The sequence below is a fragment of the Sminthopsis crassicaudata genome, chromosome 5 (assembly GCF_048593235.1).
Source record: "Sminthopsis crassicaudata isolate SCR6 chromosome 5, ASM4859323v1, whole genome shotgun sequence".
NCBI lineage: Eukaryota > Metazoa > Chordata > Mammalia > Dasyuromorphia > Dasyuridae > Sminthopsis > Sminthopsis crassicaudata.
In genome coordinates, this window is record NC_133621.1 from 252,984,738 (window position 1) to 253,012,164 (window position 27,427).

The 27,427-nt window shown below is 33.5% G+C and overlaps 1 protein-coding gene across 1 annotated transcript in view; it reads left to right on the plus strand.

Moving 5' to 3' along the window:
• NAV3 (neuron navigator 3) overlaps positions 1–27,427 on the plus strand; it is a 490,821-nt gene that overhangs the window by 409,055 nt on the left and 54,339 nt on the right. The window contains 1 exon segment of the mRNA XM_074270837.1: positions 19,946–20,029. Within this exon segment, the coding sequence (XP_074126938.1) occupies positions 19,946–20,029 (84 nt within the window).

Here is a 27,427-nt window from a genome sequence, read left to right on the forward strand (position 1 = left end):
GCTTATTGATTAGTTGATCTGACTCAATTATTTGTCTAGGATAGACTTTATTTCAAGGATATTACAATTCCAATTTTAGGGCATTACAGCAGAAAACATTTTTCTTAAATAATTATAATGATGCAGAGAAGAATGAAATAAATGTTAGGGAGAGAACTAATGAAAGTCAGGATAATTTTCAATTGGGAATGAGGTCAAGAAAGGGATCAGGAAAATATTTGAATTTGGCTTTGAAAAAAGATAGGGCAGTTAGCTTGGATTGGGAAAAGGAAGTTTTCATTTTCAGCTTGGAGAAGAGTATAAGCAAAGACCCAGTAATAGGGAGGGTGAGACAAAAACCAGGAGTTGAAGAATCACTCAGTATGGGTAGAATATGCAATTTATGAAGAAGGGTAGAAAATAAAACTGAAAAGATGAAAGGCATTAACCACTCTATTGTCTAAGGCAGTTGGGAAGATATTAAAACTTTATATGCACAAATATGAAGTGAGCAAGATTATGTGGATACTGTGGAAATGTGATTTGGAGAGAAAATAAGCTTGGAAACAGGAGAATGATTCAGATAGGATTAATGGCACAATTACAGGACTTTTTTCTTTTTTCTTGCTTCTAAAAATTTTAAATTTCCAAATACATGCAGAGATAGTTTTCAACATTCACCTTTGCAAAACTTTGTTTTCCAAATTTTTCTCCCTTGCCTCTCCCTTTCCCCCTCCCCAAAATAGTAAGCAATCCAAAATATGTTAAATATGTATTCTTCTAAACCTTTTTCCATATTCATCATGCTGCTCAAGAAAAATCAGATCAAAAAGAAAAAAAAAAAAAAAGAAAGAAAAAAAAAAAAGCAAAACAAACAACAACAACAACAACAACAAAAAAGTGAAAAAACTCTGCTTTGATCCATATTTGGTCTCCATAATTCTCTCTCTGGATGGGATGGTACTTTCTATTACAGGTCTGTCAGAATTGCCTTGAATTACCTCATTGATAAAAGAACTAAGTCCATCAAAGTTGATCATCACATAATCTTATTGTTGCTGTATACAATGTTCTCTTGTTTCTGCTTACTTCACTTAGCGTAAGATAATTTTTCTTGGGACAGATTATAAAAAGTGAGCTAAGGACATGATATTGGTCAATATTGAGCATCACAGTTGATAGTCTTTTTAGTGAAATTATCTGCTATTAAACTGAAGCAATGGAGTTCAATTGAGAATTTAAGGGAAAAGGAAAATATCTGGAACAATCATCAAGGCAAGAACAATCATAAAACTAGAGAAAATTCTAAACTTTAATAACTAGTTGAATTTATACCTTAAGTTCATATGGAGTGCAATTTGTTCTTTACTTTTTTTTTTTTTCTACAATGATACAGAGGAGACACAATACTGAATGGTAGAAGTACTCAGAGTTAAAGATTAATTCGATAAGAACAATAGAAGGTGAGGTATGGGACCATAAGAATTTTCTTAGCTGTTAATTACTGTATTCTTAAGGAGACAGATTGTATGGTGCTATGTAGGAAAACAAATAAAACTAAGGTAAGAAAGGTGGATTTAGGAAAATGCTGGAGGGGTCAAGAGGCTGGAGGTCATGAATAATGATTAATATATTTAGAGCAAGAAAGCACCTACTTTCTTATATATTACCAAATGAGAAAAACAAACAAACAGTTTTAGAACAGACAGTTGGGGAAAGGTTTATAGATAAGATTCTACAGTTTTGGATAGAGAGAATTTAGTCAATCTCTTAAATTTTAGCAAAGTGTTTAAATCCTGAGAAGTGTTAAGCAGACCACTCAAGGTTACATCACTATCTAGTTCTAGAAATGAAAGTAGTAATAAGTCTTTCTAAATCCCAGTTCTGTTATAGTATTTAATGTGATGCTCTATCTCAAGACACAATTCTTATGAGGGAAAAGAACATTTTTCAAAACATTCCAGAACTTGAATCATTCATAAGCAGATTGTTCACTGCAAACAATCCTGAACTAGAGCTAAGCAGTCTTTGATCCTTAATGCCAAGATGGATTTCTTGGGGCTGGAAAAAAAAATCACAGATTTTACATACATTTTATGTTTTCCACTTAATGATAAGACAGACTGATCATGGCAAATTTTCATCCTTGGTTCATGTTTCATTTCAGTCTCTCTAAACTGATATCTATTGATCTCATTAAAAATATGGGTCAGGGGTGAAGCACTGTTTCTATTTGTTTATAATGTTCTCAACATAAGGCAAGACATTTTCTTCACATAGCTGTCTTCACATTTCTGTTTGGAGGTTGAAAGGAATTTTTTTTCAACATCTAAATGTTTTTGCTTTTTGACTCAATGTAAGCAGCACTTTAAAATTTTAATTCAGTTGAATTTAGTGAGTCCTTACAGTAATCTGTTCATTGCAAAACCTGAAGATCTTTTCTTGGTTCTCATCCTTTTTTAGCTCTAATTACATTTGATACTGCTGACCTTCTAAACACTATTTCTTTCCTCCCTCTTATTTCTGAGACTTAAATTTTAAATTCCTTCTCTTTGGGACAATTTTTTTTAATTGAAAGAAGAGAATAAAGATAATAGTATAACAATTTTTAGTATAACATTTTTCCTTAGGAAAAATCAGGATTATACTTCCTAGAGAGTTTTTGTTAGATTGAAAATTAAGGAGTACATTCCACTGTCCTTACAAAGATGCCAAGATCAGAGATTGAATATGATGGAAGGATATACAAATTTCCACTTATAATTATCTTGACATTAAGCTTTCTCTCTTATCTTTTACTTAGAAAGTAGGTAAATTTCAGCATCAGTTCTCAAGTGTGTAAGTTATAGTTTGACACCCAATAATCATGTTACTTCCTGCTTTTCTGATTTAATTTGACTGAATATGTTCAAATCTTTCCCTCCCTCCTCTAAATAGTTTGAATTAATGGAAAAAGTCACAGTGTTATGAAATTATACCATTCCAAGGGGGCCTCTACTAAGCTGATGGGATGCTTTCACCAATATATTTTCTGAATTATTTGTGAACTAAAATTCTTTAGGTAAGCAGCCAGACAATAGCAGGAGATAAAAAAGGAAAAGCTACATGAGACCAGTGACTCTTGACAGTTTTCCAAATTCCTTCTATCCTCTCTTATACTCTGTCACTCAATACGTGGGCTGTTTTGACTCATTCAGTAAGTTTCTATGGGCTAATCAGACTTTTATGAATTTTGATAAAACTATGTTCATCCTCTTGCTGAAGATAAGTAAAACCAATTTTAAAAAATCTTTAAATTAGTAACTAATATTATATTTTTTCATTTCTTCACATTAAATTATATTTTGATCAGTTAAATTAGCACCAGGGATGGTATTTTAATTTGAATCATTTTTCCTGTTTGTTTGAACCAACAGTTCTCCTTATTTCAACTATCCTTCTAAAGGAATATTATAATGTGTCCATTCATGCTATAAAGTCATATTTAAAGTCCAATTAAGTAAAAAGTATAAATTTGTATGGTAAATAATCATAAAAGATAAATTTCATGAGTTTTTTAAATCATTGATTGATTCTAAATGTTTGAGGGCAGTTTTCATAGGGTTCATGGGTGTCATTCTAAAATGTGTGAGCCAACCTTCAACAAACTAAGTATATATGAATTATTTGTTTTATTGTTCAGAGTCCAAAAAAGTTGCCTCTAAATATCTTTTTAAACTATTATGCAGCAATCAGAAATTAAAGATAAATAGGTATTAAGTAACACAGACATCCTCAAACTTAGCAAATCTCTTCTCATCTATTACCTTGACACACTTCATTTAAGTAAAAGCAGGAGAGATTCATCATTGAGACAAAATGAAACATTGGCTTTAAAAACCTTGCTATTGACCAACAAAAATGCAAACTCAAGAAAACCTAGATTAGCCCCTCCTTTCCTTCCCACTCAGAAAGGTATATGATCATGAAATAGCTATCATTCTTCTATAATATTTCAAACAAGATCTAATATTTTGTGTTTTAAGTAGAATTACTTTCCACTTCCTTTTATAGCTTCCTTTGTCCTTATATTTCACCAAGGGTATTATAAAGATGGAAATGGTCACTTGGCTTTGATTTCATAACCCTATTCATTTCCCTGTTAGATTTGAGGGGTATCAACTTCTGCCCAGTCTACAAAAGGCAATGTGGTTCTATTTTCCTTTCTTTGGTAACCTTCCCTTCCCTTGTTTACTCCCATTCTTGAAGATTTCCAATTAAGTCCCACAAACTTCTTTTAAACACTCTAAATACAAGCCTCCCTAACTTTTAAAATAGAATGACTGGCAGGTCTAAATCTTCTCCTCCCCTAAGTCCCAAATGGACTGGAACAGCTTACTTTGTAATTGTCCCATTTGGTTAATCTTTTTTCAGTTTCCATAATGAAATTCAAAGGTTATATAAATACCTACTGTCTGAAGAACACTGAGTTGGAGAAGAGACAAAATTTAATAAGTCTAATAATGGTAAAGTAATCCAAACTTCTGATGCTATTGAAAACTGTTTTTTAATCATATTAACAAACCTTAAGTTGTATTTTTTAATGTAATACTTTGATGATATTATGATGAAGGATTAAAGAGAAATAACTCTCTGAGGATTGATCAATAATAGGCAAATTAATTTAGTTTATCAAATGTTTATTAATTGCATCCCATATTCAAAATACTTTGCTGGATTCCAGAGATGCCTATACAAAAAATGAATTTCCCTGTGTTCAAGAAGCTTTTGTTGCTTTGAGGAAATAAAATAGGCATAGATAAGTAACTCAAAAGTAACTAAAGGAAGAAAAAGATCCCAGAAATTATTGGAAAAGGAAATTCCTCTTGAAAGATATAGTGCCTGACCTCTTTCTTGAAAGACAGTAAATGAAATATGAAAATGAGGAAGGACTAAAAGATAGTGAATGAGATATGAAAATGAGGAAGAACTGTGTAAAGAGATAGAATATTGAGTTCAAGAATTTGACTAGAAAATAAAGTCAGGATCAGCTAGGTGGCACAGTCCTGAATTCAGGAGGACCTGAGTTCAAATGTGGCCTCAGACACTTAACACTTCCTAGCTATGTGGCCCTATGCAAGTCACTTAATCCCAATTGTCTCTGCAAAAACAACAACAACAACAACAAAAGAAACAAAGAAAAAAATAAAATGAAAAAAATGAAATAAGGCTAGAAAAGTTTGTTGTTAGTTCTTGACTATGAAACATGAAATATGAAAATGAGGAAGGACTGAGTTCCTGGAGGAAAGAGATAGAATATTGAATTATTTTAATTCTACTGATTTAACACCTTGTTTTAGGATTAAATCAATCATACTGGACTAAAGAACTATTAATCAACATGCTAAACTAGATAACCATTGCCTTATCAATTCCAAGAGTTAACACCTTGTTGTAGGAGTAAATCAATCATACTGAGCCTTAAGTATATTTCTCCAAAGTTCCTGACCTTTACAACTAGAGATGACCCAGGATATAGTGGGAGACCTTGCCCTTTTTGAGCTGTTTCCCAGATCTCAGCCTGGTTGAGGCAACTATTCAGTCATTAAAAGCTAGGTAAAAATTGAGGCAAAAAATGGATTAGTTTGTCTTCATAAAAGAGTCAATGTGGGAAGTGAAGAACCTCAGAGGTTCTGGCTAGAACAACAAAAAAAAAAAAAAAAACAAAAAAAAAACATTGTTATTTATGCTCACTCTGATTTATCAAAACCCAAACAATGAGCTAGTGATCCTTAGATTGGGACTTATTGGTGACCAATGAATAAAAGCCAGAGCCTGTTGTGATTCAAATGGAGCTATTTGATTATGGCCAGACAAGTAGATGGAAGTCAGATTATGCAGACTCTTTGAATGACAAGATAAATAGTTTGTGCTTTATTTGAGAAGCCATATGCAAAAGTGTAAGGTAGTTAACTATTATAGTGATGTACTGACCTTAAAATTTCTTGAGGAATATTATTTTGCTATATAGTTGATCAGAAAACTGGATTGCCTCCTCTCACTGTTTTTGACCTGATTGGGAATCTGTGCTTAGTATAATTCAAAGCATAACAAGTATTTTATTTACTTCTCTGAGGTTTCCAAAATATGGCAATAATTTCTCCCCCATAGGTTATTCTCTGTAATAATTCATATTTATATAGCAATAATCTACACTTTCATGTTTTTTCTCTTAGTAATTTGATGAAATAGGCAGTAGCAGATGAAATGGTTTATTCAAACTTGTGTACTGATGCAATAACAATTTTATAATTAAACCTCAAAACCCCTAAATTCCTAATCTTCAGGGACAATGCTTGCTGATGGTTTAATTTGGGGAAACAATTCACTTATCCTTAGAATTCCAAGGAGGCTTAGAAGATCATCATTTGGAATCTTGCTTTTTAGTAATGCTATAAACAGTTATTCTCTTGGAAATTTCCTTTAAAGAAAATGAATGGGGGGGGGGTGGAGTCAAGATGGCAGAGAACCCACACAAGACATTCTGAGCTCTCTCATTCCCTCACTACCAACTATTTAATTCAGTCTCAAAAATAATGCTTGACTGGTAAAACCTATGAAGATTAGAAGTACAACAAACTTACCAGCAAAAGATAATCTGAAGTTTGTCAGAAAAGGTCAGTGTGAAAACTAGGCTAGCATATTGTGCAGATCAGGCTGGGGAGGCCTCTGGGCCTCTGAGGGGTGGTACACAGACAGACTACTCTGACATAGGCTAATTGCTCTACTCTGCTTGTAAAACAGCAAATCAGCAGAGAAATCAAAGCCATTTTAAAAAATGCCTGGCTATAACCTACCCAAAACTGGAAGTGACTCAGCACAGATCACAGCACAGCTATGCAGCCCATTCTGCTGTAGTGAGCTTTTCCTTGGGGTTGTTAAGAACCTAGAAAGCAGGGGGACACAGCCCGAGGCAGCCTCTAATTTACACAGTGGTGTACTTGGCCTGAGGCAGTGGAACTTCCCTAGCAGCGACTGTGCTTCCTGGGGCAGAGACACTTCCGGTTTGTGTGCCAGGGCTATTTGCTGGTCAGCTGCTAATATCCACAGCCTCAAGGTGGGCTTTAGCCTAAGGTTGTGACACTTTCACTGTTCAGCCTCTAGCCTCAAAGCAGTCACTAGGCCACACAGTGGGGGCTCTTCACTGGGCACTTCCACAGCCTGGCCCATGTAACCAGCTCTGAATCACTTCTGGTGTGTTGGGGGGAACTCTCTCCCAGAGCACCCTGATATCTTTGCAGCCCGTTCACAAGACAGCTGCTGTCCATATACCTATCCTTGTTCCGCAGAGGAAGCTGGTAACCTCTTGCCCTGAAGACAGACCCTATAAGTTTTTAAAAATAAGTAAAAAATTAAAAATTTTAAAAATTAAAAGGACTATCAATAGCTTCTATAAAGAAAAAGAGCAGTTTTGCAACCCCGAGGAGACTAATAGCAGACAGTCTCCAGATAATACCCTGAAGGGGAATGTTACCTATGTTACATCACATAACTCTCTCCTAGAGAAGAAAAATGGGGAAAGGATAGAGAAGCTATGCAAGAGAGTAACAATGTACTAAAATGTGAGTTGGAAAAAATAAAGAATTCATAGGAAGTGCAGGGAAACAGAATTCGTGAATTGGAAAAGGTTAAAAAATCCCTGGAAAACAGGATTTGTGAATTGGAAAAGATAAAGAATTCCCAAGAAAGTAGGATTTGTGAATTTGAAAAAGAAAATAACTCACTTAAAAAAAAATAGTGAAATGGAAAAAAATTCCATAGAGCAAAACAACTCATTTAAAAACTAAATTGGACATATACAAAAAGAAGTAAAAAAAAAGCTAATGAAGAAAATAACTCATTAAAAATCAGAACTGAAGAAATAGAAATGAATGATTCATTGAGACACCAAGAATAGTCAAGCAAAAGCAAAAAAATGAAAAACTGGAGAAAAATGTCAAATATCTACTTGAAAAACCAAAAGACCTGGAAAATAGATCTAGGAGAGATAATCTGAGGATTATTGGACTTCCCAAAAATTATGATGAAAAAAAGAGCCTAGATACTATTTTACGGGAAATCATTAAAGAGAACTGCCCAGAAGTAATAGAACCAGAAGGTAAAATAGGCATTGAAAGAAATCATCAAACATTTTCTTAAAAAAAAAAAAATCTCCACAAAATATTGTGACCAAACGTCAGAACTATCAGACAACCTGATTTCTCATTTTGTAATCCTAAGTTTACAAGAAACACATTTAAAGCAGGGAGATACATACAGAGTAAAGGTAAAAGGTTGAAGCAGAATCTATTATGTTTCAGGTGAAGTCAAAAAAGCAGGGGTAGTCATCCTTATCTCAGATCAAACAAAAGCAAAAATTGATTTAATAAAAAGAGATAAGGAAGGAAACTATATCCTGCTAAAGGGTAGCATAGACAATGGAACAATATCAATACTAAACCTATATGCACCAAGTGGCATAGCATCTAACTTCCTAAAGGAGAAGCTAAGAGAGTTTCAAGAAGAAATAGACAGCAAAACTATAATAGTGGGAGATCTCAACCTTGCACTCTCTGAATTAGATAAATCAAACCACAAAACAAATAAAAAAGAAATTAAAGAGGTAAATAGAATATTAGAAAAAGTAGGTAAGATAGATCTTTGGAGAAAACTGAATAGTGACAGAAAGGAGTATACTTTCTTCTCAGCAGTTCATGGAACCTATACAAAAATTGACCATTTATTAGGACATAAAGATCTCAAAATTAAATGCAGGAAGGCAGAAATAGGAAATACTTTCTTTTCAAATCACAATGAAATAAAAACTGCATTCAACAAAAAGTTAGGAGTAAATTGACCAAAATGTAATTGGAAATTAAATTATCTCATCTTAAAGAATGATTGGGTAAAACGGCAAATTATAGACACAATTAATAATTTCACTCAAAATAATGACAATGATGAGACATCATACCAAAATTTGTGGGATGCAGCTAAAGCTGTAATAAGGGGAAATCTTATATCTTTAGAAGCTTACTTGAATAAAATAGAAAAAGAGAAGATCAATGAATTGGGCTTACAACTTAAAAAGCTAGAAAAAGACCAAATTAAAACCCCCCAATCAAATACTAAACTTGAAATTCTAAAATTAAAGAGAAATTAATAATATTGAAAGTAAAAAACTAATCAATAAAACTAAGAATTGGTTTTATGAAAAAAAAAAAAAACAATAAAATAGATGAACCTTTGGTAAATCTGATTAGAAAAAGGAGAGAAGAAAATCAAATTGTTAGTTTTAAAACTGAAAAGGGGAAACTTTCCACCAATGAAGGGGAAATTAGAAAAATAATAAGGAGTTACTTTGTGCAACTTTATGCCAATAAATTTGATAACCTAAATGAAATGGATGAATACCTCCAAAAATATGGTTTCCTAGATTAGCAGAGGAGGAAGTAAATTGCTTAAATAGTCCCATTTCAGAAAAAGAAATAGAACACGTTATTAATCAACTCCCTAAGAAAAAATTTCCATGACCAGATGGATTTACATGTGAATTCTACCAAACATTCAAAGAGCAATTAGTTCAAATGCTATATAAACTATTTGAAAAAATAGGGAATGGAGTCCTACCAAATTCCTTTTATGACACAGACATGGTACTGATACCCAAACCAGGTAGGTTGAAGACAGAGAAAGAAAACTATAAACCAATCTTTCTAATGAATATTGATACTAAAATCTTAAATAAGATATTAGCAAAAAGAGTACAGAAAATCATCCCCAGGATAATACACCATGATCAAATAGGATTTATACAAGGAATCCAGGGCTGGTTCAATATTAGGAAAACTATTAGCATAATTGGCCATATTAATAACCAAATTAACAAAAACCATATGATCATCTCAATAGATGCAGAAAAAGCATTTGATAAAATACAACATCCATTCCTTTTAAAAACACTTGAGAGTATAGGAATTAATAGACTTTTCCTTAAAATAATCAGTAGCATCTACTTAAAACCATCAGTAAGCATCATATGTAATGGGGATAAATTGCAACTATTCCCAATAAGATCAGGAGTGAAACAAGGTTGCTCATTATCACCATTGCTATTCAATATTGTATTAGAAATGCTAGCTTTGACAAGAAGAGTTGCAAAGAGATCAAAGGAATTAGAGTAGGTAATGAGGAAACAAAATTATCACTCTTTGCTGGTGATATGATGATATACTTAGAGAACCCCAAAGATTCTACAAAAAAGTTATTAGAAATAATCCACACCTTTAGCAAAGTTGCAGGATAAAAAATAAACCCACATAAATCATCAGCATTCTTATATATCACTAACAAAATCCAACAGTTAGAGTTACAAAGACAAATTCCATTTAAATTAACTGCTGATAGTATAAAATATTTAGGAATCCATATGCCAAAGGAAAATCAGAAACTATATGAGCAAAACTACAAAACACTTTCCACTCAAATCAAATCTGATGCTCTTTGAGAGCGTGAGCAAATATAATACAGATGGAAATACTGCCTAAATTAATCTATTTAATTAGCACTATACCAATCAGATTCCCAAAAAGGCATTTTAATGACCTAGAAAAAATAACAACAAAGTTCATATGGAAAAACAAAAGGTCAAGAATTTCAAGGGAATTAATGAAAAAAAAAAATCAAATGAAGGTGGCCTAGCTGTACTGGATCTCAAATTATATTATAAAGCAGCAGTTACCAAAACCATTTGGTATTGGCTAAGAAATAGACTAGTTGATCAGTGGAATAAGGTAGGTTCAAAGGACAAAATAATCAATAACTTTATAATCTAGTGTTTGACAAACCCCAGGATCCCAGCTTTTGAGATAATCATTCACTGTTTGACAAAAAGTGCTGGGAAAATTGGAAACTAATATGGCAGAAACTAGGCATTGACCCTCACTTAACACCATACACCAAAATCAGGTCAAAATGGGTTCTTGACCTAGGCATACAGAATGAAATTATAAATAATTTAGAGGAACACAGGATAGTTTACCTCTGAGACCAGTGGAAGAGGAAGGAATTTATGTCCAAAAACTAGAGATTATTACTGATCACAAAATAGAAAACTGTAATCATATCAAATTGAAAAGTTTTTGTACAAACAAAACTAATGCAGATAAAATTAGAAGGGAAACAATAAACTGGGAAAACATTTTTACAGTCAAAGGTTCTGATAAAGGCCTCATTTTCAAAATATATAGAGAATTGACTCTAATTTATAAGAAATTAAGCCATTCTCCAGTTGATAAATGGTCAAAGAATATAAACAGACAATTCTCAAATGAAGAAATTGAAACTATTTTTAGCAATATGAAAAAATGCTCCAAATCATTATTAATCAGAGAAATGCAAATTAAGACAACTCTGAGATACCACTACACACCTGTCAGATTGGCTAGAATGACAGGAAAAGATAATGCACAATGTTGGAGAGGATGTGGGAAAAGAGGGACACTGATACATTACATTGTTGGTGAAATTGTGAATACATCCAGCCATTCTGGAGAGCAGTTTGCAACTATTATCAAAAAGTTATCAAACTGTGTATATATACCCTTTGACTCAGCAGTGTTACTACTGGGCTCATATCCCAAAGAGATCTTAAAGAAGGGAAAGAGAATTGTATGTGCAAGAATGTTGGTGCCAGCCCTCTTTGTAGAGTGGCCAGACTAAGTGGATGCCCATCCATTGGAGAATGGCTGAATAAATTGTGGTATATGAATATTATGTAATATTATTGTTCTGTAAGAAATGACCAACAAGATGATTTCAGAAAGGCCTGTAGAGACTTACATGAACTGATGCTGAGTGAAATGAGCAGGACTAAGAGATCATTATATACTTCAACAACAATACTATATGATGATCAATCCTGATGGACGTGGCCATCTTCAACAATGAAATGAACTAAATCAGTTCCAATAGAGCAGTAATGAACTGAACCAGGTACACCCAGTGAAAGAACTCTGGGAGATGACTATGAACTGCTAAATAGAATTCCCAATCCCTCTATTTTTGTCCATCTGCATTTTTTATTTCCTTCACAGGCTAATTGTACACTATCTCAAAGTCCTATTCTTTTTGTACAGCAAAACAACTGTTTGGACAAGTATACATATATTATACTTAAATTTATACATATTTAACATGTATTGATCAACCTGCCATTTGGGAGGGGGAGGGGAAAAATGAGAACAAAAGGGTTGGCAATTGTCACTGCTGTAAAGTTACCCATGCATATATCTGATAAATAAAAAACTATAACTAAAAAAATATAAGAAAATTAATAAATCATAGTTCATTTCACTCTGAAGTAGTCCTACTTGGATAAACTCAGTAGATTTGATTTTAATATTAAGATAAAAATTTTAGTCATCTTTCTCTTGACTGGCAAACTAAGTTTGTTTGCATGGAAGAATGCATTTGATTTTATTGCTGCCTCTAATACTCTGGGAATAATGGTAAAAAGAAAGCAAATTAACTATATTATTTAAAATGACAGATAAAATTGATGCAATACTTTGAAGTTTGCAAAAATAGCTTTTATCCATTAGACATAGAGACATATAAGATATAGGTAAATTCAGGTATCATTGTTCTCATTTTTAAAATGAGTCTCTTGTTAAATTAATTGTTAGTAGTCAGTGAATGTTACAAGCATATCTTGAATCTAGCACTTTTTGATTTCTGAGTCCAGCAAGCAAAGTTGATGTGAATGTTATCTTTCAAAATAATTTTCTCTAAGGTGACTCCTGTGTTATCTTTATATACCTATGAATGATATAGGGATATCCTATTGTAGAGAGTATCCTCTTTCAGCATCTGGCTGTACAAATTTGAAAGGGACATATGAGGTCATCTTTAAGAGGGTTCATGTCATTCAGTCATATAACTATAGAGTTTCCTACATTTGAAAAAAGTTTTTGAGTTTGGTATCTCAAATATTGTATTATATGAAATATGACTCTTCTCTCAGTGAATATGTAAACCTTCTGGTTACAGCTTTCAATCGAAAACATTTAAAACAAATACTCAACTCCATGATTTATAGAATACTTTTTGACAGTATACCTTCTCTCCCCAATATCCATCTTAGTCCTATTGAACAATCTTCAAAGGCCTAGTAATACTAATACCCTAGTATTTGCCTACCTTAACTATTCAACAGGATATTCATAACAATGAATTAATGGGAGCATTTCTTTTAAAGGAAAACTGAGCTATCTATGGATCTTTTCCTGTATCTTGAAAGTCATAAACCTTTTATTTATTAAAGTGTTTTTGATATTCCTAAGAGAAAATATCATGGTAAAAATATTACGAACTATCATGGTGCTTAGAGACCCTAAATAGGAGATTCTCACATTGTTACTATTTTGTTTATCATCTATCCCTGCCTATAATGTTCTCTTTCTCTAAAATATAATCGTTCTCTGTGAGCAGATCTCTTGGGGAGTTTCTGGAGGCAGCCTTCCTTTCAGTTCAGTTCAATAATGCCAAAATGCAGCCAGGAGTTAAAGTCCAGATCCTATATTGTGTCCTTAAAAATCCTGAATCTTTTCCTGGGGCCCGGTTAGCTTTAGTAGAGGCCTATCTCTCTTCTTGACACCCTAGAGCTCTTGTCTGAATGTCTCCAAATCCAAAGGTTAGTCCTCCAGCCTCCAGCTTCTCCTCTTCTCCTATGTCTCCAGCCATCAGGAAGGTAGATGTGGGAATGAATCAGACTCCTCGTCCTAGAGAGTGGGCTTGTGGGTACTCGCTGGGCTTGTGGGAGCTCCTTAAAAGTATGCTCTCTTAAAGGTGTGAATCTCATGGAATTCTAGTAAATACATTACTGAACTAGAGAATTGTTAAGTACCATGCTAAATTAGATAATTATATCCATTCCAGTGACTTAGCACCTTGTAAGAATCTTGACACCTGCCCTTTTCTTTCTGGATAAATAGCTTGCTCACATTTCTGTTGAACCAAACAGATCCATATGGCTCTCTTGAAAATAATTTATTTGATAAAATCCACAAGCAATTACTTATTTTTAAAGAGAAATATTCCCCTGGGAATTTAGACACACAAAATTTACACTATTGAAATTCAATTCATCTTGTAATAACCCAAAACTACTTATACACACAGATATTTGACAGAATTATTGACATCAGAAATCATCATTCCTGCTGACATCTCTGTTGATTATCGTAAAATGCTGGGAAAAGGTTAATAAGCACTTCTTTCCAAGATAGATGCATCATCGTGCTAATTATATAAAAGAACTTTCCTAAGTATTTCCTCAGAATATAATATATTATCTTTTCTTCCCTGTTTCTAGTGAACTAAAAATAATTTAACTCTGGTTAAGCATACATGTAGCATTTGAATGAAGCATGGAAGAGCAACATTCTCTCCAGCCATATTGATGGGGGAACCCTGAAACTGTTCTTGACTTTTGGGGTGAGCCCTGAAACTCTCCAGAGAACCCACCCTTTGGGGAAGTTAAGTTTCATTAAGATTGGCCCAGGACCACTCCCTGCTTAGCTTGAACTTAAATCGTCTCATTTAGCTGGAGATGTAGACCTGATATTGAGCTGAAAATTAGTCCCGGAACCACTTCTATTTAGCTCAAACTTAAGTTATCTTATTCAACTGGGAATCTAGGCTTGGGGGCAGTGACAACATTGCAGTAATTTCATTCACTTAAAACTTCAGTCTCAGATTTTCTATTTAAAGGGCAATTTGAGGCTCATGTCTTTGAAGAGGCTCAAGTCAAGGGACCTCTCGCCATTTGGCACAGCTGCCTACCAGGACCCCTGCCTGCTGTGAAGAGACATTCTCTTCTAAACGTTCTGTTATCTCTCTGCCAGGATTCCTCTGCTAGGACCTTTATCTCTCTGCCAGAACTTTGTCACTCAGAAGTCAGTCTTCTTAGCAAAAACTGACTTCTCAGTGCCAATAAAATTTTCCTTTTGCCATCCAAACTTTTCGGGTTCATGAATTCTTTCACAATGTGCTGTCACCTGTACTGACCAAAGAGGGGTTTCCCACAACTCTCTGCACTTCCATTAACCACATCATTTGGTTTCCTAACCGCATCAATATCGCTCCTTCCTATAAGTCAGGTGGCAATATCTGAAGGCAGTTTTAAAAGTAAACAAAATGGAAAATGAAAAACTCATCCTTGAAAGAAAGACTGCTATGAAAATTAGACTGCTAACAGTTTGGGGAAAAAAATCATTGGTTTACAATTTAGAGTTGGAAGGGATCATAGATATCATCTATTCAAATCTTTTGTTTTACAAATGTTGAATTTCTTCCCAAAGAAGTCAAATATCATGGCCTGGGTCCTCCCAGATCCTCTGTCAGCTGAACTGAGTGCATGGAAAGAAACCCTTTTTTCTCATTTACTTAAAAATAGAGTTCATTTGTTGTAGATAGTTGAACTCTATTCCTGTCTAATGGTGAGAGAACAGATGGATTCCAGATGACTTCTTTGGATGAAAACACTTTCAATATTTTCTGATTTTTTTGTGTGATGTTTTAATTATAAATATGAGTGAGGCCTCACATTTTACTTGTGTGTTGTTTTGTTATGTCAAATAAGCCTTTTTGAATTACAAAAAGACAAAATTTGATAATGCATTGTTAAATTTAATAAATACTTTCAAAGAGGAAACAACAATCCCTAACTGAAAATTTATGGGTACATCCACTTTTTTTTTCTCTTGGTGAATTTATTATTTTTATCTTTTAGTGATTAAGATTATAAAGCAAAAGAAATCTTTAGAAGTACCTTCTCTATTTTTTTAATAACTTGCTTTAATTCTATGTCTAGATATGGATAGCATTTTTCATAACGAATCTTTTAGAATTGGATGACTATTATTATTAACATGTTTTTTACTTTATTTAATATTTTTCCCAGTTACATTCAAAACATTTTTTAACATTTGTTTTTTAACATTTTTCTTATCTTTCTTAACTCCACCTACAATTAAGAAACCACATGGAAAGTTATGCAAAACATTTTCATACAAGTTCTCTTTCTCTAAAATATAATCGTTCTCTGTGAGCAGATCTCTTGGGGAGCTTCTGGAGGCAGCCTTCCTTTCAGTTCAGTTCAATAATCCCAGAATGCAGCCAGGAGTTAAAGAAAGCCTAGGTCTTCTACTCTAATGAAAATTAAAACCCTCAAGAAAAAAGTAAGTTAAAAATGGAGAGATAGAAAGAGTAATGAAGAATGTTTCAATCTATATTAATAATCAATCAATTTTTCTCTGGTTATAGATAGGATTTTTCATCATCAGTCCTTCAGAGTAAGCGTGGATAATTGTACTACTGAGAATAACAAAGTCATTTACAGCTGATCATCCCAGAATATTGCTTTGTATACAGTATATAGCACTTTGTTCATGAAGGATTTTCCAATTTTTTTTTCCTGAGAGCTTCTTGCTCATCATTTTCCCAGAGATATTCCATCAGAGAAACTTGCTTTGAATTTTTTTTTTACAATTACTATTGTTAATTGCATTTTCCTCCATTTATTAGCTTCACCATGTCCCTCTTCAAAAAGGTTTTGCTACTGACCACTCTCTACCCAAATATGCCTTTTCTTTGATCACATTCCTCCCTTTCCATATCCCATTCACCTCCTATTTTCCTGAAGGATAAGATAGATTTCTATAACCCTATTGAGTATGTATGTTATTTCCTATTTGAGCAATTTTCATGAGAGTTAAGGTTCATTCATTCTCTCTTCCCTCTCTCTTTCTCCTGCCCCACCACCCCCTGCCCTGCCTAGTGTATATAAAAGCTTTTCCTTCCCTTTTTTTATGGCAGATAATTTGCACCATTCCCTTCCTCTAAGTATATTCCTCTTACATCCCTTAATTTCATCACTTTAAAAAAAAGATATTATCCCTTCGTATTCAACTCACACTTGTGCCCTCTGTCTATATATACTCCTAACTGCCATAATAATGAAAATGCTTTAATGATTTACAAGTATCATCCTCTCATGTAAGAATGTAAACAGATAAACTTTAAGTCCCTTATCATATCGCTTTCCTGATTATTTCCTTATGCTTCTCTAGAGTCCTATATTTAAAAATCAAATTTTCCAATCAATTCTGGTCTTTTCATCGAGAATGCTTGAAAATCCTATTTCATTGAATGACCAGCTTTTCCTCTGAAGGATTTCTGGATAGGTAATTCTTGATTGCAATCCTAGCTCCATTACTCTCTAGAATATCATATTCCAAGCCCTCCAGTTTTTGATGTAGAACCTGCCAAATCTTGTTTTAGCCTGACTCTGGCTCCACTATACTTGAATTGTTTCTTTCTGGATACTTGCAATATTTTCTCCCTGATCCAGGAGTTCTGAAATTTGGCTGTAGTTTTTTGTTGTTGTTGTTGTTGTTGTTGTTGTTGTTGTTGTTGTTGTTGTTGGAAATTTTTACTTTGGACTCTCAAGAGGTGACAATAGATTTTTTCAATTTTTATTTTATCCTCTAGTTCTAGAATATCAGGCAATTTTCCTTGATAATTTTTTGAAAGATGATGTTCAGGCTCCTTTTTTGATCATGATTTTCAGGTAGACCAATAATTTTTAAATTATCTCTCCTGGATCTATTTTCAGTTGTTTTTCCAATGAGATATTTCATGTTTTCTTTTCTTTTTTTTTTTTTTTTTTCCTATTCCCCCTTTCACTTTTTTGATTTTGGTTTATTGTATCTTAATTTCTCAAAAAAATCATTATTTTCCATTTGCTCAATTCTATTTTTTAAGAAATTATTTTCCTCAATGAGCTTTGGTACTTCCTTTCCCAACTGATCAATTTTGCTTTTTTTAAGGCATTCTTTTCCTTATTAATTTTTTTGTACTTCTTTTTGCACCTCTCTCAATTATTTTTCTTTAATTTTTTTAAATTATTTTTTAATTTATTTATTTATTTATTTTTATTTTTAATTTTTTAAATTATTTTTCTTTAATATCTCTCACTCTTCCATAGCCTGAGCCCAATCTTTATTTTTCTTAGAGGCTTTGGATGTAGGAGCTTTGACTTTGTTATCATTTTCTAAGTGTGTATTTTGATCCTCTTTGTCACCATAATAACTTTCAATGTTCAGAAATATTTTTTTTGGTTTGTTTTTTTTCCCCTATTCATTTTCTCAGCCTATTATTCTGCTTTGAACTCTTTGTTAAAGTAGGGCTCTGTTTCTAGGTGAACAGTGCATTGTCTCAAACTCCAGGATGTTTGTGCAGCCTTTTTCAGAAATCCTTCTAGGAATCTGAGCACAGGTACTTTATTCTGCCCTTTAGCTGTTAGATGTGATCCCATCCTACGGTAGCTGTAAGATCTAGTGTCTTGGCCAGGGCCAGGGCTCTGCTGACCTGGGCTCCACTGCGACTGCACACCAGACTCCCACCTCATTGCCACAGACCTTCTCCACTGACCTTCTGAGTCCTCCCTAGTGTCTCTCGGATGAGAGGTCCAGAAGCCTCTAGCACTGCTGCTAATTCAGAAGTCCTGCTTCATTGATGCTGGGGTCCTGGCTGGGGTTGGGGCTGGGACCTGGCCTGTGCTGGCCTCCCATTCTGGTTCTATAAACCTTTTCTGCTGACTTTCCAGGTCCTCTTTAGTGTATCTGAGCTGAGAGGTCTGGAAGGTACCAGTACTGCTACTGATTTAAGAAGTCAGTCCAGGTTAGGGCTGGGACTGCACTGGCATGCCCTGCCCCAGGATTCCTACTCTGTTGTCACAGACCTTTTCTGATGAGCTTCTAAGTTGTCTTCAGGTGGAAAATGTTCTACTCCATCTTTTTAGATGTTCTGATGCTCTAAAATTTGTATAAAGCTATTATTTAAAGGAATTTGGAGTAATTTGGGAGAGGGGTGGGGCAAGTTCTTGCCTTTACCATGGCATCTTGGCTCTGCCTCTCCAAAATTTTAAATGAAACCACTGAGCCCAAAAAAGAAAAGCATGTGAAAGAAAATGCTGCTGAGTAAATATGATTATCTACGGATAGATGTTTGCTGCCTCCTTTGGAGGGTAAAAAAAAGAAGTTAAGCCTTTTTTACTGAAGATGGTTTCTAAAGCAAAGACAAATCTTGTAGGCTCAAGCCTATGAAGTAGGAAAAGAAAAGCTAATGTTATATGTGTCAGCAGATGTCTCTTACTTGTCAAAGCAGAAAAGTTAACTATTTTCAAAGGTCATCAGGAAAGCATAAAACTTTGGAACATGTTCTCATAGACCTTTTTTAGAGCTTTAGTTCTGAAAAATTGGAGGCTTAGGACTATGTTCAGTACATCTCAATGTCAGCTGTCTCTGTCATGGAGAAATCAGGAGTGATTAATGGTGAGGTTTCATTCCTGTATAGTACTAGAATTCAAATGAGGTATCCAGGGACTGAAAGAATTAGCTGATGAAACTGGAAACTGGCAAAAGAAAATTAATATCCAAAGGAAGATTAAAATAGAACTTATCAACAGAACATAGATTTAGAGATTTATATTTATTTATATATAGTGTATCATCCTCTCATTTTACAGATGAGGAAACTGAGGTACAGAGGTAAGCAGAATTGCCCAGGGATACACATGTAATAAGATTCTTTACTGTTTGAATGCAGGTCCTTCTAACCCTAATCCACTTAGTCCTTGAGGGCAGCAATTGCCTTTTGCATCCTATTTCCAGTGCTTAGCATGTACCAGGTACCTGATACGTTATTTCTTTATTATTTTTAAAATAGATTTTCTGCATCCAAGCCCAGCTTAAAGATTGTATATGTCTGTGTGTGGTTTAGCTAAAGATAACATTTGGCTATCCAATGAAGAATTTTTTTCCATTCACCTCATTTCTGTAAGACTTGGATGACATTTAAAACATTTCTTCCATTTTTTTCACAGGCTCATCTAGTAGCAGCTTTTGAAAAAAGCTTAGGCAATATGACTGGCCGTCTACAGAGCTTAACCATGACAGCAGAACAAAAGGTATGTTTATAGTAATTGATTCTAGGACACAGAAAGATTTAGCAAATTGTATCAGGTATATGACTGCTTGAACAATAGAGGTTGTGTCTTCCTTTTAAAGATTTTGACACACAGTCCTAATAAAGCTCTGGCTTTTAGTAGTCTAGAGCTTCCCATTTGCACTGACAAACAGGAGTTGAAAAACAAAATTCTTTCATTTATACATTTTAATTAAAGGAACTCTAACTTTCAACTTAACCCATATTGGAAGATCAGTGTTAAAAATATTTTAAAATTTCTCAAGTGTATTTCACTACTGTTTGGAAATTTTCTCTGAAAACTAAATGCTAAGGTAAAGAAATAGTATTATCAGAAGGAAAATAAGACATTTAGGAATTTTATATAGCTAGAAGAGCCACTAGCTGGTATACTAGATAGAATGCCAGATCTTGTGCAGGAAGACTTATCTTCCTAGTTTTGAATCTGTCCTCAGATATTTACTAATTGTGTGACCCTTTGTTTACCTCAGTTTCCTCATCTATAAAATGATCTGGACAAAGAAATGGCAAACCACTTTAACATTTCTTCTAAGAAATTCCAAATGAATTCACAAAGAATTGGACATCACTGGAACAATTGAAGTAATAAGATTGAACTAGAAATAGGATAATGTAGAATTGGACATGGCTGAAAAATTACTGGTCAACAATAAAATATACCTGGAAAGAGTTCCTTTTAGAGAAGGCATTATAAAAGTAGTAAAACATCCATGTTAAGTTCCCAATTATAGGAAAGAAAGAAATAAGCATTTATTAAATGACCAATATGTATCAGGTATTATGCTAAGTATATTTAATTTATTCTTAAAACAATCCTGAGAGATAAGGCTATGAATTCTCCCCATTTTTTGCATTTGAGATAAGTAAGGCAAAGAGATTTTTAAAGTAACTTATTCAAAGTCGCAGAACTAGTAAAAGTCTCAGGCTTTATTTGAATATGGACCTTATTGACTTTAGTTTTTATACTCAGAAGACTATCTTCTCCAGAGTTATAGAAAATAAAACATTATTGACTCATTTCCTAAACATAATTCAGTTCCATACTAAGCATCACGCACTTTGATAGGAATGTGTGAAAGAGAAATAAAAATTAAAAGAACCCATTCTTAAAAGAAAAGCAACATAAATTCTGAGAAACAAATATTATTTCAAGTAAATAAAAAGGGGAGGGTGCTAACAAATGGGATGTTTAAAATGGGCTTCAATTAGGTGATAGTTTCCTGGTTGAGCTTTGAAGCAATGAAGATAAGGAGGGGGAAGAGTTGAGGCATGAGGAAAAGACAGGAGAGGGAAATAGAGTGATCTACTCGTGTAATAGTAAGGAGACCTCTTTGTCTAGAACATTGAAAACATAGAGATAAACTATTAATTCTCTAAATACCAAAGTACTGGGCTAAGGTATGAGGAAAAGTCTGAAGATTAACTAATTTGATCAATTCTCTGAATTAATTTTTATTCTAGCATAGGATAAGAAATCAACACAGGTAATTATAAAAAAAATTATATGACAAATGCATTTGAAAGGGACAGAAACACAAGCAAAAGTGTTTTGTAAAGACTAAGGGAGAAAGGTTATTACTGAAAGAAGGGCATCAAGAAACAATGGCATTTGTATGTGTTGCACATAATGGGTAGAAGTTTAACAAAGAATGACAAGGAGCAGAATAAACATTAAGGGACAGAATGAATAAAGATATGATGAAGATAGGGAGACGGCAGAAAAATAATTTGAATTTAGTAAATAATAGGTAAAAATTGAAGTCTTATTTGTTTGTTTATTTGTTTGTAAATACTATTTTATTTTTTCTCCAATTACATGTAAAAATAATTTTCAACATTTATTTTATAAGATGATGCTTTTCAAATTTTTTGTCCTTTTTTCTCCCCCCTCTCCTCTCCCCAAGATTGCAATTTGATATAGGTTATACACGGGCAATCATGGAAACATTTTCATATCAGTGATGTTGTGAAAGAAGAAATAGAATAAAAGAGAAAAATGCAGAAACAAAACAAAAACAAAAACAAAAAAAGTGAAACTAATATGCTTCAATGTACATTCAGATATCATAGTTATATCTCTAGATGTGAATAGCTGTTGTGTCCTGCTTTCTAGAACCCTCAAGTTGGGGTGACAAAATGTACCATTGCTTTCTAGAGCCCCCCACACCAGGGTGATTAAAATATACCATCCTAGTAGAGTAGTGATGAGGCAGGACTCCTGAGGATGGTGGAAAAATGGAGTCCATTTGTTACAAGGTCTTTTCCCCTTTTATACCCTCATACCCTTAAGTAACAAAAACAATGGGCATGTGCTAAGTATATACTGCTCATGTGGGACCACATAAACAACTTGCTATTGTATGTAGTTTGCCACCTGGTATCACTCTGCTTCAATCACAACATAGGTTGTCATTGCTCCCTAACTTCTCAGGAAGGCCGAGAGCCCTTAAGAGAGATGGGGATTCGAACCAGACATTGCTAGCAGGTTCCCTCCGGGCTAAAGGGTCTTATACCTCACTCAGAATTTCCCTACTTACTGAGACCCTCTACAAATAGCAATGAGTCTTTTGGACTTGTCTTATATAATACTGTGCTAGAAGAGCTTAGTCAATAATACGTAATCATAAAATGTTGCTGTTACTGTGTACAATGCTCACTTTACTCAACATCAGTTACATCTAGGTTTTCCTGAATTCCATCTGCTCATCATTTCTTATAATAATATTTAATTACTTATTCAGCCATTTCTCCAATTTTCTCCAATTCTTTGCTACCACAAAAAGAGCTATGATAAATATTTTGGCACATGCAGATGTTTTTCCTTTTTTATTATCTCCTTGGGTTAAAGACCTGAATCAAAAGTTATACATAGTTTGATTGTCTTTTGTTCATAATGATGAATGTTGGAGGGGATGTGGGAAAACTGGGACACTGATGCATTGTTGGTGGAGTTGTGAATGGATCCAACCATTCTGGAGAGCAATCTGGAATTATGCCTAAAAAGTCATCAAACTGTGCATAGCCTTTGATCCAGCAGTGCTACTACTGTGCTTATATCCCAAAGAAATACTAAAGAAGGGAAAGGGACCTGTATGTGCCAAAATGTTTGTGGCAGTCCTTTCTGTAGTGGCTAGAAACTTGAAAATGAATAGATACCCATCAATTGGAGAGTGGCTGAGTAAATTATTATATATGAATGTTATGGAATAGTATTGTTCTATTAAGAAATTACCAATAGGATGAATACAGAGAGGCTTGGAGAGACTTACATGAACTGATGCTGAGTGAAATGAGCAGAACCAGGAGATCATTATACACTTCAACAATACTGTATGAGGATGTATTCTGATGGAAGTGGATATCTTCAACAAAGATAATATCTAATTCATTTCCAATTGATCAATGATGGATAGAATCAGTTACACCCAGAGAAGGACCTCTGGGAAATGAGTGTAAACTGTTTGCATTTTTGTTTTTCTTCCCAGGTTATGTTTACCTTCTGAATCCCATTCTTCATGTGCAACAAGAAATTAGGTTCTGCACACATATATTGTATCTAGCTTATACTATAACATATTTAACATGTATGGGACTCCCTGCCATTTAGATAGGGGGAAGGAGGGGAAAATTTGGAACAGAAGTGAGTGCAAGGGATAATGTTGCAAAAAATTACCCATGCATATATAATGTCAAAAAAGTTATATATAAAATTAATTAAAAAGAAAGAAAGAAAGAAAGAAAATAAAAAAAGAAAATGAAAAAAATAAGACCTGGAAGTTCACTATGAGAGTGGACATGGTAGATATAAATCTTACCTGGATGCTTTCTCACTTGCTCTTGAATTTCCTTAAAGAGCTGATATATATGTTAAAAGCTGCAAATTTTATTTGGGCTGTGGCAATTTTTTGTACCATACCTACTAAATAGGCTGAATCAGATATTATATTTATATCTCCTGGATAATAAGTAAGAGCTGGCATGATTGCATACAACTCCTTCTTATGAGTGGACTGAAAAGGAGTTCTGACTACTCTCTTTATATTTAAATCATGAGAGTATACAGCATAAATGTTATGTTTGGATGCATCTGCAAAGATAGTTGGTCCTTTAAGAGGAATCTTAGAAACCTTTTTTTCAAGAATCCATTGCCAATTATGTAATAGTCTGGTTATCTTTAATGGAGACCCATGTGTAAAATTCAGAGCTGTGGCCAACAAAATTTGCCACTCTGGGATGGTTCCTTCAGCATACATTAATTTGTGCATTGGTGTAAAATGTGTATATCTTGTCAGGTCTTATCCCAGATAATTATACTGCTTGCTTAATGGTCTTAAATAAAATTCCAGTCACAAGCACTGGGTAAGGGGTAAAGCTTTGTTCTGGTTGTGCTGGGAGATTCACCCACTCTTATTATATTGTCTCCTTGATGAAGGACTGTTGTAGGTGCCTCTTTTGTGGCAAAAACCGATATTTTCAAGGGTTTTTGAGTAACTCTTTCAACAGCATTGGATAAAGCCAATTCAACTTTTCTCAAAGCCTCTTGATCTTCTTTTGTTAGCTTATGTGGTGAATTTAAAGCAATGTCTCCCCTTAAAATGTCATCTACAACCATTATTGGTTGTATTGGTAGTTAAGCCTATTACTGGACGCATCTATTGGATATCTCCTATTAATTTTTGAAAATCATTTAAGGTGTTCAACTTCTCTGTTCTTAAAAGTTTTGTAGTGTAAGTGCCTTAGGATGTTCTTCATAACCTAAATATAGAAAAGGAGCATGTCTTTGAATTTTTTCTGAAGTTATTTGCAAGTTGTAGTTCCTTAGTGTTTCTATGGTCTTTTGTAAACTTGCTTCTAACATTTGCTCCTCAGGTGCACATTGCAAGATATCATCCATGTAATGTAACAACATAACTTTTAGAAATGCTTTTCTTACTGGAGTAAGAGCAGCAGCAGGAGCATACATTTGACACATGGTAGGGCTGTTTTTTCATTCCCTGTAGCAAAACTGTCCATTCATATCTTTTATAGAACTCAGCTAAATTAATCCTGGGTACCGAAAAAGCAAATCTTTTCATATCCTCCTTATCTAGAGGGATAGAATAGAAAAAAGCCTTAATGTCTATAATACAAATAGACCATTCTCTAGGCAACTGAGTAGGAAATGGAAGTCCAGGCGGAAGAGTTCCCATAGTTTCCATCTGTTCATTTAATTTTCTTTAATCAATCAATATCCTCCATTTTCCAGATTTCTTTTTTACAACAAAATACAGGGGAATTCCAAGGATTTAGAGAAGGTTGTAAGTGTCCTTGGTCAGGTTGCTCTTGCACTATATCTATTAAGGCCTGAATTTTATCACTTGTTAAGGGCCACTGTTCTACCCACATTGGTGCATCAGTTTTCTATTGAATAGGAACAGGTAAGAGTACAGGTAGGCCTTCAACAGCACCCCTGCCTAAAAAGCAAAATATTCAATTGTAATCTTAACTGCTGTAAAATGTCTGTTCCCCACAGATAGATGAGGATTTTTTCAATTACAAAAAGAATAAAAACTTCTGTTTCACTTTAAAATATTGGTCATAAATTCTTTCTTTCTCATAGATCTGCTAGGTAAACTATTCCTTGCTATCATTGTTTATTTATAATATTATTCATTCTATCTAAATTTTGTTTTTAATCTTGGCATATGGTTTGAGATATTGATCTATTCCTAGTTTTTGCCATAATGTTTTCCAGTTTTTCCAGCAGTGTTTATCAAATAATGACTTTTTATCCTAGAAGCTGGAGACTTTGGGTTTATCTAACAATAGATTATTATATTAATTTATTATTGTGTTTTTGCATACCTAAAAATTTCCACTTATTCACTACTCTATTTTTTAACTAGTACCAAATACTTTTGATCATTACCATTTTATCATATGTTGATCTGTTATATCTAGACTACCTTTCTTTTCATTTTCCCCCATTAATTCACTTGACATTCTTAACCTTTTGTTCTTCCAAATAAATTGTGTTATTATATTTTCTAACTGTATAAAATAATTTTGATAGTTTGATTGGTATGGTACTGAATAAATAAATTAATTTGCATAGAAGTTTTATTTACAATTACCTTGGATGCCCACAAAAATTAATATGTTTTCCCGTTGTTTTAATTTGACTTTGTCTGAAAAGTGCTTTGTAATTGTATTCATATTGTTCCTGGGTTTATCTTGGAAGATAGGCACCTAAATATTTCATATTTTCTACGAATACTTTAAATGGAATTTGTATCTTATTGCTGAGCTTTGTTGGTAATATATAGAAATTCAGATGATTTACTTATTTAATATTTTCTCCAGTTACTTTTAAAACATTTCTTTTTACAAGTTTTGAGTTCTAGGTTCTCTCCCTTATCCCCACCCACAATTAAGAAACCATGTGTGAAATTATGCAAAACATTTCCATAAAAGTCATGTTATGAAAGAAAACATGTATTTCCTACTCTAATGAAAGTTAAAATCTTCAAGTTTTTTTTTTTTTAAAGAGATGTAGTGAGAGAAAGAGAGAATGACTTAATATATATTCAGATATAATCAGTTCTTTCTCTAGGTATGGATAAGATAATATAGTTTTGTCTCTTCATTGGCTATTCTATTCAATTTCTTTTATCTTCTTTTATTGATAAAGTCAAAATTTCTAAAACACTATTGGTAAGAATATCAATAATGGTGACAATAGGCATCATTTTTTCACTCCTGATTTTATTTGGAAAGCTTCTAGTTTATCCTTTTATAATGTTTGTGATAATTTTAGATAGATACTACTTTTTTTAAGGAAAGCTTATTCCCATGCTCTCTAGTATTTTTAACAGGAGGGAGTGCTATATTTTTTCAAAAGATTTTTCTGCATCTATTAAGATAATAATAACATGATTTTTGTTGAATTTATTATTGATATGGTCAATTATGCTAATTGTGTTTTTTTTTTTTAATATTGAACCATCCCTGAATTACTGCCATGAATCCCACATGGGCATAAGTATTACCCTGGCAATTAATTTCTGTAATGTCCTTACTGATATTTTATTTGAAAACTTTGCATCAATATTTGTTCATTAAGGAAATTGATTTATAATTTTCTTTCTCTGTTTTGGTCCTTCGTGATTTAGGTAATTAATATCATATTTCTGTCATGAAAGGAATTTGATAAGACTCTTTCTTTGTCTATTTATAGAAATAGTCTATATTGGAATACATTGTTCTTTAAATGTGTGGTAGAATTCACTTTTAAATCCATTATGGCCCTAGAGATTTTTTCATAGGGAATCTATTGATGGTTTGTTTAATTTCTTTCTTTCTTTTTTTTTCTGAAATAGGT